This window comes from Anas acuta, chromosome 23 (assembly GCF_963932015.1).
Source record: "Anas acuta chromosome 23, bAnaAcu1.1, whole genome shotgun sequence".
In the NCBI taxonomy this organism is placed as follows: Eukaryota; Metazoa; Chordata; class Aves; order Anseriformes; family Anatidae; genus Anas; species Anas acuta.
In genome coordinates this window covers 6,134,099-6,147,298 of record NC_089001.1, presented here as the reverse complement: position 1 = coordinate 6,147,298, position 13,200 = coordinate 6,134,099, and the positions used below count along the sequence as shown (strand labels likewise).

Here is a 13,200-nt window from a genome sequence, read left to right as displayed (position 1 = left end):
ATTACACAGCTGCACTGAATTTCAAGGTAACTCACGAGAATTTTTGTTAGTATCTAAACATAAATTGGCAGGACCAGACAACATCACCTACCCCAAGAATGAGATTTTCTAGAAGGCAACTTGTTTTATAACCACATTTATAAGCTTCATCATTCTTCCAATAGAACAGGATTAATTTTAGGGCAGGTTCATGGATCCTGAGCACACATAAAGCATACAGCACTATACATCTTCATTTCCAACTTGCTATAATGCTGGGTTTGCTGGTATCTATTAAGCAACAGTCTTTCCTCTGAATTATTACTGACATAATTCTGAGCATGATGGTGCCAAAAGCTCGCTCTGCAGTTAGAGGTGTGAGCTCTGACTGCAACTCACAAACCAGTCCCCAGTCATTCAGAAAAACACTTGATGGGGCTTTAAACATTTGCATGCAGGCCTAAACAAGCTTCTCATAAAAGCTCCTTCTGGGAAATATAGGAAAGGTCTTGCACCTTAAAAATATGTCCCATAGCAAGTTATTTAGTTATTATTAATGGTTCTTTAATTCATATGGTAGAAGGATGGAAAGAAAAAAAAACAGATACTAAAATCAAAGTTTCTTCAGTTATTTTAAAGAGAAATTTTTTAAAACTACACTGTAGGAGAATGAATCTTGAAGAGGATGTGAAAGCATCATGAGCTTCTTCCTTCAAGTAAAAATAAATCAAATAAAATAAAAACAAACAAACCCAAACCACAAGCGCACTGCTAAACTGCTTCAACATGATGTTTAATGGTAGCATTCAATTTTATACTGCTTTGCCACAAAAACAACCTGAATTTGCAGGTTTTGTTGACACAATAGCCAGAAATGAAAAGGCAGAGGAAATAAGGAATTGATATCTCTGGAATATTCACCAGAGATCAAAGAGCTTTTTGGTATGGATGCCCAGGAGGAAACAGAAGCCTCCATTTTCCACTCACACACCACAGCAAGGGATAAAATAACAGAACTATCAAAGTCTACAAACATGTTTAAATGCCTCCTAGACATTACAATGGTACGCGTGGGTGAGAATATGTGCCTGTGTGCACGCTTACCCATTTAAAACGAAAAATCTGTCTGAACCCAGACCCTTGGGAAAGTTTAGGTTCACGGGAAATCTTCTGCACAAATCTGTCTCTGTTGCAAGTAAAACAAACAAGAAAACTTGGGTCTCAGCGTAGCAGATCTAGAAACATCCTCTGTGGTACACGTACTGCTATGTGTGCTGCATTAAGAGTCCTGTCACAGTACAGCAAACATTTTCACATGTAGTATGCAAACACCATTAGCTCAAGTGCTTTCTTCTACATTTTCTTGCCTTGCAGGGTAGACCATCAAAGTTTGAGAGCAGCGACAAGCTTCTCCTTGAGCACTCAAAGACAACTCTTCTCTGATTTTATAACGAGAGAACAAGCTTGATTTTGCCATGCCGCATGCTACGTTACTGAGAGAAGCAGGTGGAGAAGCAGCGCTGATTTTCCAGGTCTGGCACCCAGCTGGAAAGCAGATCACACGAGGAGCTCCACAGAGCTCCTGGACACATGGCGTGTCTGGCACCACAGCCACAGCACGCCTGGGATGCTCAGATGAATGGGGCAAGGGATCTCCTCGTAAGCAGCCCTCGCCTCCTCCCACCCACACTTCTCAGCCAGGACACGAAGACAAACACTTATAGCTACAACTCACAGGCACCCACATTCCACTGGGATGCTAATTAATGAATAAATGAACAAACAGCTTCCTAATTCGCAGCCCAACTTCCTACCCCTGAGCTGCCAACTCTGCCATCAAACAATCTCAAGATGTGGCCCCCAAGCACAAATGAAACAAATTTCCCTTTTTGTAAGCAGGCACAGTGAACACAACATGTAAATGGTCCAAACGGTATTTGGTACTGGCATGACAAACCTCCACATATAAAACCACACCTCTGCTTCTAGAAATCCCAGGGATTGTACTGATACCAAGTTTCTAGCTGTTAAAACCACACAGGCTCAGCATGCTTGCAGATCTGTGAGCACAACACAAGGTTCATTTAAACGTTTCTCTTGTTAGCAGTACGGCTTATTGTGTATAAAACAAAGAGTTTTAATCCTCTTTCAGCCTATGAAACACTAGTGAAATAGGGATTACTTTTCTGGAGCACATGGATTCCTTTTAAATTTTTAATATATTTTAATTATACGTATAATACATCTGTGTTTTTTTCAGGTCATTAAACCTGAGGGAAGAAAAATTTTCCAACACAACTCTGCTCCAGTTACTAATTAAAACAATTTTTTTACAGTTCTGTGACATGCTGCTAAAGATGATTTATGATGGTGGCAAACGGCAAAGGGTCAACGCCAGAGCTAACAGCTGGGCTTATTATGGTCACTTTTAAGACTTACTCATGTCATCAAAGAGCCACTATGCACCAGTAAAGACAAAAATCCACAAATAAGGTTGCTATATTTTCAGCGTTAAATGCAGGAGGAGTAAAAATTAACCTGGGTTCCTGCAGAAGGTCACCGTTTTCAAATGTGAGTGCTAGAAATCCTCAGCTGCAAAGAAGAGCCAAGGGCACAGAGACTTCCCTGAAACCACCCTGGCCTGCCAGTCCTCAGCACATCGCCTGCCTCAAGGTATTTAAGTCAAAGAAAATGCTTATCCAAATTTGCATGGTTATTTTCTAATGTTACAGTAAGACAGAGCAGAAACACACCGGGTGAGCAATGCTCAGACCCTCGGAGTGCCCTCGCTTTGCCATTTGACCCAGCTGGGCTCTGCTCTGGTGAAGCACACCCAGAGGAGACACGAGTCGTCCCATACGAATGTTCAAAAGCACCCAGAGGCAAAAGGAGAAAAAAGCAACAACAATACTAATTCAATGGAATTAACAGGTACAATCTCATTTGCTTTTCACAACAATTTGCAGGTTATAGTCTATCCTTCTATTTATATACTTTGATGATGATGAGCTTAAAATAAAGGACGTAAAAATAAATTCCTTTCAATTTCCTTAGAATAAAGGAAATCTGACAGAGCTCATCTAAAGAAAGACCGAGAGGAAAAAAACCTTTCCTCCCTATGAAAGGCAATTCAATAACCTGAGCAATGGCAGACAAATTAGCTTTTGCTTTTTAAAAAAGATAAAACAGATTTATAAAGTCATCGTTCCGGTAACCGCCAGCCAAGGGGAGGAAGGAGTGCAACAAGATGCTGATCCCCTCCTTAGCCTTGAAATTACCTCCTGACAGTTTTTTTTAGCAGGTTTTACAGAGTGGTAGACAATTTATGTGAACCCTGCCTGTTGAAGAGAGCTCACTAACAAGGCTGTTAGCTTGCTCTACAGCCAGCAACAACCGTAAAACAAGTCCTGAGCGTGCCAGCAGCTGTAGTGAGGCATCGTGGAGAGAGATCAACGCTTCCACACCTGAAGTCGTCCTCCCACTTTAAAATCCGTGCTGGAAGAAAACCAAACAAGCTGGAATTTCACAGGTGTGATCTTGTTCCAGGGAGGAATTTTTCTGAGTGGCAAGCTGGATGCAGAACCGGGAAGTAGAAGAATCCAAAAACTGAGGTGAACTTACTTGAATACTTTCCTCACTTTTTTGGCATTGAGAAGCTTCGCCTAGAGACTCCAAATTTTAGAAATCTGTTGATCTTGGCTGTAGACTGTGCCAATTTTAAGTGAGTTGTGGCTGGAGTTATTAAGTTAATAGAAGCAGTTTCCACATTATGAACATCGTTGTTTTTCTATACCCATGTCCTTAAGAGCAGCCCTTGCAACATCTCCCCCTGCCACTTAGAAGGTGATGGTAAAGAAACCATATGGAAAAGGCAGTCGGAAGGAGGGGGCTTTGCTCTGCAGAAGGAGACACAACTTGCCAGAACAAGGGAACAGGCACGGGGAGAGAGTGACAGCAGCCACAGATGGAAGGCAGGCTAAAATGGAGCACCATGTAGTATTCAGTGTGGTATACCATGCCATAACCACTCAGATGCTTTTAAAGACCAAGCAAAACCAAGCAAAATTATTTTTCACAGCATGAACACACAGCAAAAATCAGGCCAGTTTGGGGGGATTTTACTATGCACTTCCATCTTTTCACGGGAACGAGTCAGGCAGGGAGGACTGATATTTAATGTTTCACTTTTTTAAATAAATACTTTTTTCCTCTTTAAACACTTCACAAATGGGTGGAATAAATGAAGACATTCTAGCCTGCAGCTGGTCATGACAGCCAAGACGCTGAAATTGCCATGCCCACAGGAGAGCTGAGGGAACGAACAATCCCTCCTCCACCGACGGCAGGGCGCAGGCTTCGTTTCCAATCACGGCTGGAAGGAGATGGGAGCTGTCTGACCCCACACAGACACAGGTCAGGGAGCACTGACATTCCTGTTGCTTCTGGTTGATCTGTGCAAAGATGTTTCGTCCTTTAGTCATTGACAAAACATGTTAAAGCACCCCAGTTAGCTCCAGAGGAGGGTATCTGGGCAGGCTTTCCCAGTTTTGTTTCCTTTGCAATCCATCACAGGAAAAAAAATAAATTTTTATGATTAATAGAGGGAGACCTTCACAAGCACACTTCCCCTCCCCACCCTCGTCCCCACAGGATTATTAAATAGAAGAAAAAAAAGACAAATCACCAGAAGAGGAAGACCCCCCAAAACATCTTCTCAACAGACTTTGTTGATAAAAGGCACCAGAAAATTGAACTGCTCTTTGCAATGCTTCTAACTCTTAAGACACGACAGGAAAATGCAATTACAGATGCAAACCACAGCCACCATTGAAATGCAGCCCAGCGTCTTGGCTGGAAGGCTGCTGCTTGCCAAAGGCATTCAAACAGCAAACAATGTGCTGAGCTGCAGCAGGAATTCCTGGCAGCTGATGCCTCCACCGGCGGAAGTGATTCTGCTTCAAATACTTCCTTTACCACTGATAACACGCTCCTATCACTTGCAATGCCAGGGCTTAACAGATAAGGAGGAGAGGATCTTCCATGCGCCGTAATCCAGTCCTGTTCTGACAGGGTTTTATTTTTAGAAGGCAGCTACACAAACACAACCACAGCGAGACAGAGACCGTGCTGTGCGAAGGGGTAAATCCATGCCAAAGGCAAGATAGCTGAAGCGATATGAATGTGCATTACAGCACTTTCTCTGCTTTACTGATTATTTGCTCCCTGAAAAACCCCTATCATCTGGGAAGCGGAGAATTCATCAGCTCTCATATTCCATTACTAAAATCTCCTCAACTGAAGATAATTCCTTAATTGTTTCACGTGAAGACAAAGTCTTGATTTCTGGCAGGCAGTAAAGACACTTGCCGAATACCTGGCCACTGTTTCTCCTGTTCATATTAATGGCCCAGAGAGGGGTTTGAGGGGCAGGATGTTTGGTGCACCAGAAACTGTCCAGATGGCTGCATCCGGAGAGCTGTGGTCGACAGCCCGATGTCCAGGAGATCAGCAACGAGTGGTGTCCCTCAGGGGTCCATGCTGGGACCGGTGCTCTTCAATATCTTTATTATTGACAAAAACAGCCCATTTGTGGATGACACCAGGCTTAGTGGTGCAGCTGATGCAACAGACGGAAGGGATGCCATCCAGAGGGACCCAGATGGGCATGAGAAACAGGTCCACACGAACCTCATGAAGTTCAACAGGGCAAGGGCAAGGTCCTGCACCTGGGTCAGGGCGTCCCAAGCACCAGAACAGGCCGGGGGATGACTGGATTGAGAGCAGCCCTGAGGAGAAGGACTTGGGCACACAGGTGGATGAGAAGTTGGACAGGAGCTGTCAGTGTGCGCTCACAGCCCAGAGCACACACTGACATACCCTGGGGTGCACCAAAAGCAGTGAGGCAGTACAAGGGAGGGGATTCTCCCCCTCTAGCACACTGAAATCACGTTTAAATTTAAGATGCTACCTGTGAAACTGATTCTGAGCATGCTATGTCACACTGGGATGATTTAGGCACTTCTGAAGTTAAGCACGCGGTGAGCTTTCCTGCTTACCTGTACTCGGAAATGTCAGTGTAAGAAAACCTGGAAGAGGCACTGAGGACTTCCAACCCTGTATTTTGGTGCTTAACTGAACATTAAGATGCTCTGTACAGCAATACCTGCATAAGCAATGTCTACTTTGTATATTAATTGGTTGGATTTGGATGTTCTAGAGACAGGAGAGGCATCACAGATGGACGTTAGCCAAGACCTGTGGAAAGGCAGAGCAGATCTCAAGAGCGAAGGCAGGCAGCAGAACCGACCTAACCAACGCTGAGTGATCACAGCCTAGCTGTGGCCTAATAACATCTAATTTGGGGGACACAGACCACAGAGGGCTGAACCACAGTTCTGTTCCTGCAACAAAGCTCTTAAATACTCACCCGGTATCAGACTAAAACAAACGGTCTGTGCAGAACCTGGCTTTTCGTCATAAAGTTAAAAATGATACGTGCATGAAAAATAAATGCAGTAATAAATATGAAGTATTTCAGCAGAATACCAGTGGATTTCTGGCACTGATGCAATTTGTAAAGCCCATCCTGTAACTGCAGCTTTGACAGCAGCTACCTTTGTCATGAATACAGCTTTTGCCTGGTAAACCAGAAATTTCCTGCCCATGCAACACGCGTCTTGCTGGCCAGACACAGATAAGGGTAAAATATGTGGCTGTTGAAAGCAGCGTACCAGAACATCTCTGAAGAGAAAAGCCTCCCAAAATGCATCTAGTTTTGTTAGCACAGTGCTAGCAGGAGAACAAACCCCTTTTTATACATCTCGAAGTTAATTTAAAACGATCTCATGAGGTGAAATGCCAAGATATTAATACCAATTGCAGCATGAGACCATATTACAAGTGACATAAACGTTACAAAACAATCTGAAATTTGGCCAGGCTGTTAATAGACAGCATTACACAATTACTGACACAGCCAGATAATGCTGCATTTCTACTATGCAAATTTTTAACAGTGAATAGATTTTGAAAGGAGTTTACACCCACTACCCCCTCAGATGCAACTTGGTAATTCGCTATTAGGTGCCAAGCTGTCAATTACAAGTCACTTCATCCTACTGCTATTCTCTAGTCTACTTTCTTATCACAAAGGAGCCACCAATGAAAGCCACTTGATTAAAATGTATGAGCCCTATATGAACCTATTTTTAAGACTGTAAACTAATACTGCTGTTGTATTAATAGCTTGCATTTATTTTGCCATTAACACCGGTCTTCTCCTCCTAAGGAAATACTGTAATGCTCTGTTCTTCCCTGTGTCAGGAGCAGAGCTCTGTTCTTATGATATTTTTATCCCTATTAAAAAGAAACCACACCGTGGGAATCTATCAGGAATCTTGCTTAGAAAAGGGGAAGAGCAAGAGGCACGGAGCTGGTATTTAGGGCCTGATTCACCTTGTTTAAGCACTTCTTTGGCTTTAGGCACACAAACAGCAAAGAGCACATTTGGGTGAGTAAGGCTTCAGTTCTGTGTAGGGCTTCTCAGAAGCAGCAGAAAAGACACAACTGGCTGCCCCCAACACATCCCATCACCAGTGCCTCCCGCGCGGCTGTTGACCATCCTTCTGACTCTGTGGCACAGACACTGAGATAGAGCTGAACACCCAGGACTGCTTTTTCTTCCCCTGCTATCCCTCCCCAGGTATTTCAGCCAGACACTGCTCTGGTTACAGCCGCTGGTGTCCTGCCTTGTGCCGGGGTAACACAGAGCACACCTGAGCAGGGCCACGGGAAGCTGCAGACAGCACCAGACTGCACCAGCTCTTGCTTGTGCAAACTGCCCACCAGCACATGCTTTGCACAGCAACGTGAAGAAAATCTGTAAAGAACATATTCTGGGATTTTATTTCTGCAATTGGTTTCTCCCTCTTGAGAACACACAACTCAGCACATCAACCATACAGGTACCCACTGCCCTCCTTAAAAGATGCCAAGAAACGCTTAACTCAACAAAATAAATGATTTGTCTTCAAAATCCTTTAAATACTAGCAACAGGCAAAGGTTGTAATCTCTCTGCAGCATGCACATGGCACTGGAGGTCTGCTAATGCACCCACCTCTCTGACTGATGGAGAGGAGAACTCAGGATCGCGGAATGCCAAAACCATCCCCGTGTGTACAGAAACCTGCTCAACACCTACTCCACATAAAACCTCTCCCTGAAATGACTGAAAGATCTATGATGTCAACTCAGAAAATTACCAGGAGACAAAAATAGGGATGCAGATTAGTCACACTATTCCTATAGACAGGAACTGAACGAAGCAGAGCTTTGCTTCAGAAGCCCGAGGATTGCTGTGAGTCAGCAGCCCCCTCCCAGAGACCTGACAAAGCACTGAGCTCTTTGCTCTGGTGTCCTCCTGAGGCCACTGCTTTGTCTAACTCACCGAGCCTTGGGGACATCTGGGGATAGTACCTCTCTCCTTCTTTTTTGTTTCAGCCACAATCATTACCTTAACTGCGAAAGAACAGGGTTTTGCGCTTCTCAGGTAAGACTGGAAAGCTTTTGGGGGGTGGAACAGAATGTATCACAGCTGAAATAGTTCTTTTGAGTCAGCAATGTGAATTTCTACGTAACTACTGTATGTGCACGTGTCTTGCCACATATGTGCAGCCCCTGCTCAGTATAGTGGATCTACTTAGAGCCATGAAGTGTGAGTAACTGTAGATAGGAATCCTGAACAGGACCCGAATTCCAGAGCACACCTTCTCAGTCAGAATTTAAGGACAGAAAAAAAGGGTGCATAATTCTGTTTGCAAAACCGTCAGGTGCAGAAACATGAAAAGCTGTAAATAATTCACTGTATTACAGGAAATGTTTTACAAATGAAAAGGTTGTAACCTCTTTTTGGCTACAAGGCTGGCAGATGCTGGAGGCATTCCTGTTTCTGAAAGTGCAGCACAAGATGTGCCCTATTTATGAGAAACTAGCAGTGACTCTTGGTTTTCAACCCTCCCCGGTACTCCTCAATGAAAAATGCATCTGCCTATGTTTCTGACGGATGGCTCACAAAGGAATAAAGCCTGCACACTTCTAGAAATGCAGCTCAGGCTGACTAGCAGTTTCTTGCATTCTGATGACACAGCTGCTGCAGTGCACAATGCAGAGCTCGGATAACACGAAGAGAATCAGTAAATTTGAATTAACATTTTATATTTACATAAATACATGCACAACACAGTTGTTTAAAAATACACACACAAGCTAAAAAATATGCATGCAGTTACTACAGACAGCTCAATAATGCATGTTTAATGGAGTCTTAAAACCGTGACATCAGCCAAATCCTGTGGAAATAAAATCCTCTCCAGCCTCAAAGGGGTGGCCACACAGCTGAGGACAGCTTCTGGCCCTGAACACAGAAGCAATTGCAAAGAAAGAGACACTACTGCTTTAACTTCCTATTACTAACATTTCACAATAAACTGAATAAACCTCAGTGGAGTTTCCCCCAGCAGGTTAGTTGGTAGCCAGACAAACATAATGATGTTTTGTATGTAAAAGAAATCTGAAACTCACCTGTATGTTGCCAAAGTCCACATTTTCGTAATGGAAATGCGCACATTCAGCCATCTTCGGAAAATGACCTTTTGTAAAGGATAACCTGAAGCACATCAAAAGCACACCATAAGATGCAAATCACTGACACCATGCTCAGCATCAAGCACTGTTATAAAATGCAGTTACTCATATAAAATAATAAGGAGCTTCTCAACCCAAAGCCGAGGGAACAGAGGGGTTTGGTGATGTGATGCACCGAAACAGTGGAGAAAGGAACTGAGTGAGGAAGGAAAACTAAATTGCAAAGTGGCTTTTATCATTGCATCCTTAAAGAACTGTGTGGCAATTCATCAACACCAAGGCCCACGTCTTTAAGAAATGGTGCAGGGACAAGCCGCTCTACCTTTACAGATGCATTTTTGCAGTGCAAATAAACAGCCTTACACGAGACACATAGGAAAGTAGAACTTTACCTGTGAAAGGCATCACAGCCCATCAGTCCCGGGTTGATGTATCTGAGGGTGCAGAACAAACGCTATTTATCCTTTGCCTTTTTAAAATTCAAAAGTGAGGCATAATTATTCCCAAGTGTCTCCAGCTACAGTGATGGCTGACGGGGAGATCCTCTGGCTCTGCAACATGCTCTCGTTTCTGCTGAAGCTATTATAGACTCCTATAGATATTTCTGGTGGTGAGCCAATGAGATTGTCATTATCTAGCTCTCTCTTCCCACGGGAATACAAGTGGGAAGTGAGATACAGCATCTGGCTGCTCAGCACTAGAACAAAGAGCCATTTCCCTTGCAGCATCAGAGCACTACAGAGGGGTGATCTGAATGCACAGATCAATCAATATTAGGGAGTTCTGGTCCTCAAGTCAGCACTCTTAGCAAAGACAAGTCAAGTAATATCGATTAATTTTGAACCTCTTTACAGGTTAGGGGTTTGAAACCTTAGCTACAAACATAGTAAGCTGGTTTACATTATCCAGGAGAATGTGAAAGAGAGAGAAAAAGAGCCTAAGCTTGCAGAAAAAAAAAAAAATCTGGGAAACCAGAGAAGTAAAAAATACCCCTAAAAAAGAAAAATTGTGCAAAACCCACTCAGTGAAGAGGAACAGGGCAGAATGTAAAAAAAAGGAAAAGAGTAAAACACAAATAAAAATATATATAGGCCAACCTACATATATATATTTAAATGAATTGGTTTCCGGAGAAATTACAAAAGTTTAAAAACACAGTAACTGTGAGGTTCAGAACTTAAACAGGCTTGCTTAGATGGCACAAAATGGGCAAGAGACCTAACAAAACCTCTGATGTCCCCAGTTTTAGACCACACTAACTATAATTTACTTTGTTTGGATGGATTAATGGTTGGACTAGATGATCTTAGAGGTCTTTCCAACCTAAATGATTCTATAATTTTGGTTGCTCTGATGAAGACATTAACAAAAATGGCTGCTGAATGCCCTAGCTGTATTCCAGTACAACAGCTAAAATCCAGGATATCAAAACTAGAAGCCCAACAAATACAGGAAAATCAAAGAACAGTGCTCTTACTTTTTCACATTCTTCACTTTCATACTTGCTGTGCTGCCACAAGTCCTAAGTGGCAACTCCCCTGGAATGTCAGGGATATCTGCACCTCTTGCCTGCAAAACAAACAAACAAACAAATGAATAAAAAAAACTTAAAAGTTGATTGCATACTGTGGCCATAGCTCAAACCTCATTTGTGGTAGAAGCTATACTTCTGCCTCTTAAACATGGAAGAAAAAGAAAACTGAAATTAGGGTTCTAACTTAGTATATGATTATCTCTTCCTCAACTGTTTTGTAGAGCCTTGCTAATAACTCCAGAGATCCAGCACTTTATTAATTACTTTTTCTGATTTCTAAAGACGAGATTTTCAGACGTAGGTGTGTAACATGTTCCTAAACTCCATCCTTGGACTCCTCCTTAAGTACCCGATTTTTCCAAACATCTGTGCAGCGTTCAGGCAGGGGAAGAAGCTGGATAGCTCATGAGGCAGAAAATCAAGTTAATAACAGAGCTGCTCATATGTGGGAGGTGAGCTTTCAAAAAAGGTATTTGAAACTACTGGAACAAGTGCATGAACATATTAAAATTCATCAGAATTCATTTACTTTGGTGAGGCCACAACTCCACACTCTCTTTTTTCATTTGTTTTGTCACGCTTTTCCATCCTCTCCCTCCTCCAGCTGCTTCTCCATAAGCTGTGAGCCGTGCTGGGCAGGCACTCGGCACCCCAGGTGGAACATGAGCACCACGCGCTCCTCTCGCTGTGCTGCTGCAGGCCCTAAGCTCTAGGGAATAAGGGGTTTTAGACAAGGTTTTCATGAAGGGAACCAGTGATCAAACCAGGAGATCAGCACAGGCTTCACAGTGCAAGAGAAGAAAAATATGGTCCTTGATGTTGGCTCATTTGTGGCACGGATGAGACCAGCTGAACAAGCACAGGACAGATCACAGAAGGATGTTTTTCTGCTTTATTCAATGCAGTGCGAAACATGAATAATGTCCAGAATAATGAATGCTCAAGCAAGAAGGAGAGAGTCACTTCAGAATTCCCTCTCTTGGGGGCCCAGTACAAGTAGGTATTACATGAAACTCATTTCCTAGTGACAGGAGTGAACAGACTTCTCTGATCTAGAAGATCAGTGCCAATGCCTCTCACCCTGCCTACCAAAGGATCTGTGAAAGGAGACAATCAGTGGGCAGGCTGTTGGACAGCACAACACAGCCAGCTGCATGCCGCAGTGTCGGCTATGGGCACAACTCGGTCCTCACCCCCCAGACTTCAGAGTCAGACAACCACAGTTCAGGCTGGCTGCCCTCGTACAGGGCGAACAATGGCAGAACCTCTCATTGCCCTCCCTGAAGCTCTCCTTTTAGCTTGACCTGGGTCAAATTTACATGTGCTTCACCACATCACAAAGAGCTGAAGTAAGTCAAAGCCATTCCCATATTCATTAACTAACAACAACAGAGCTAGAGGGAGCGATTCATCTCATTTAACTTCAAACATATACGAGGAGCACAGCTACAACTGTCTATCTTCCCAAGGCTACCTTTATAGTCACTAGAGATACACAGGCACTTTGGGTCAGGAATAGATTTTTCTTCTTCTCCTAGATTAGGGAAAAGCAACTAGGAGCTGCAGGAGTATCTGCTTCTGCCTTGACAGAGGGAATCCAAGGTGGCCCTGGCTCAGGTGCAGGCATGCGGTGCAGACACCTGCACTCGTCAGCCAGCATCATTGTGCCTGGGCAGGACTTGAATAGAGCACAGGTTCTCCCTTCTGAGCCAAATTCCTCAGAAAAGGGATGCTGCAGCAGTGCCGGCCGTGCTCTCCCCTTCTGACATCTCAGACAAGTTCGAGGTGAGGATGCTCGCTCTCCCACTTGTGCCTGTCACAGCCCTGAAGAGAAGCAATGTTTCAGCTCCGCTGTCCCACAGCTGTACAGAACACGCCCGCCCACACACTGAAGGAAAACAAGGACAATATTTACATCCTTAAATAAACCCTTCCTGGGCTGACTGACTGTTATAAGCACACAATTACTTCAGTGTGTAATAGGACACTTGAGAGTCTCATTGTGAATTTCAGCATTAAGAGGATCACCAATTTAATAAACCTT

At 43.6% G+C, this 13,200-nt stretch overlaps 1 protein-coding gene across 8 annotated transcripts in view; it reads right to left on the bottom strand.

Annotated features, from left to right (window-relative positions):
- ARHGAP32 (Rho GTPase activating protein 32) overlaps positions 1-13,200 on the bottom strand; it is a 261,037-nt gene that overhangs the window by 128,981 nt on the left and 118,856 nt on the right. For 6 of the 8 annotated variants that reach the window (XM_068659541.1, XM_068659542.1, XM_068659547.1 and 3 more), the window contains 3 exons: positions 11,100-11,191; positions 10,015-10,056; positions 9,560-9,644 (listed from right to left, as the gene is read on the bottom strand). In XM_068659541.1, the coding sequence (XP_068515642.1) occupies positions 9,560-9,644; positions 10,015-10,056; positions 11,100-11,191 (219 nt within the window). The remainder of the gene's footprint in view (positions 1-9,559; positions 9,645-10,014; positions 10,057-11,099; positions 11,192-13,200) is intronic. The other 2 variants (XM_068659546.1, XM_068659548.1) reach the window with 1 other exon arrangement.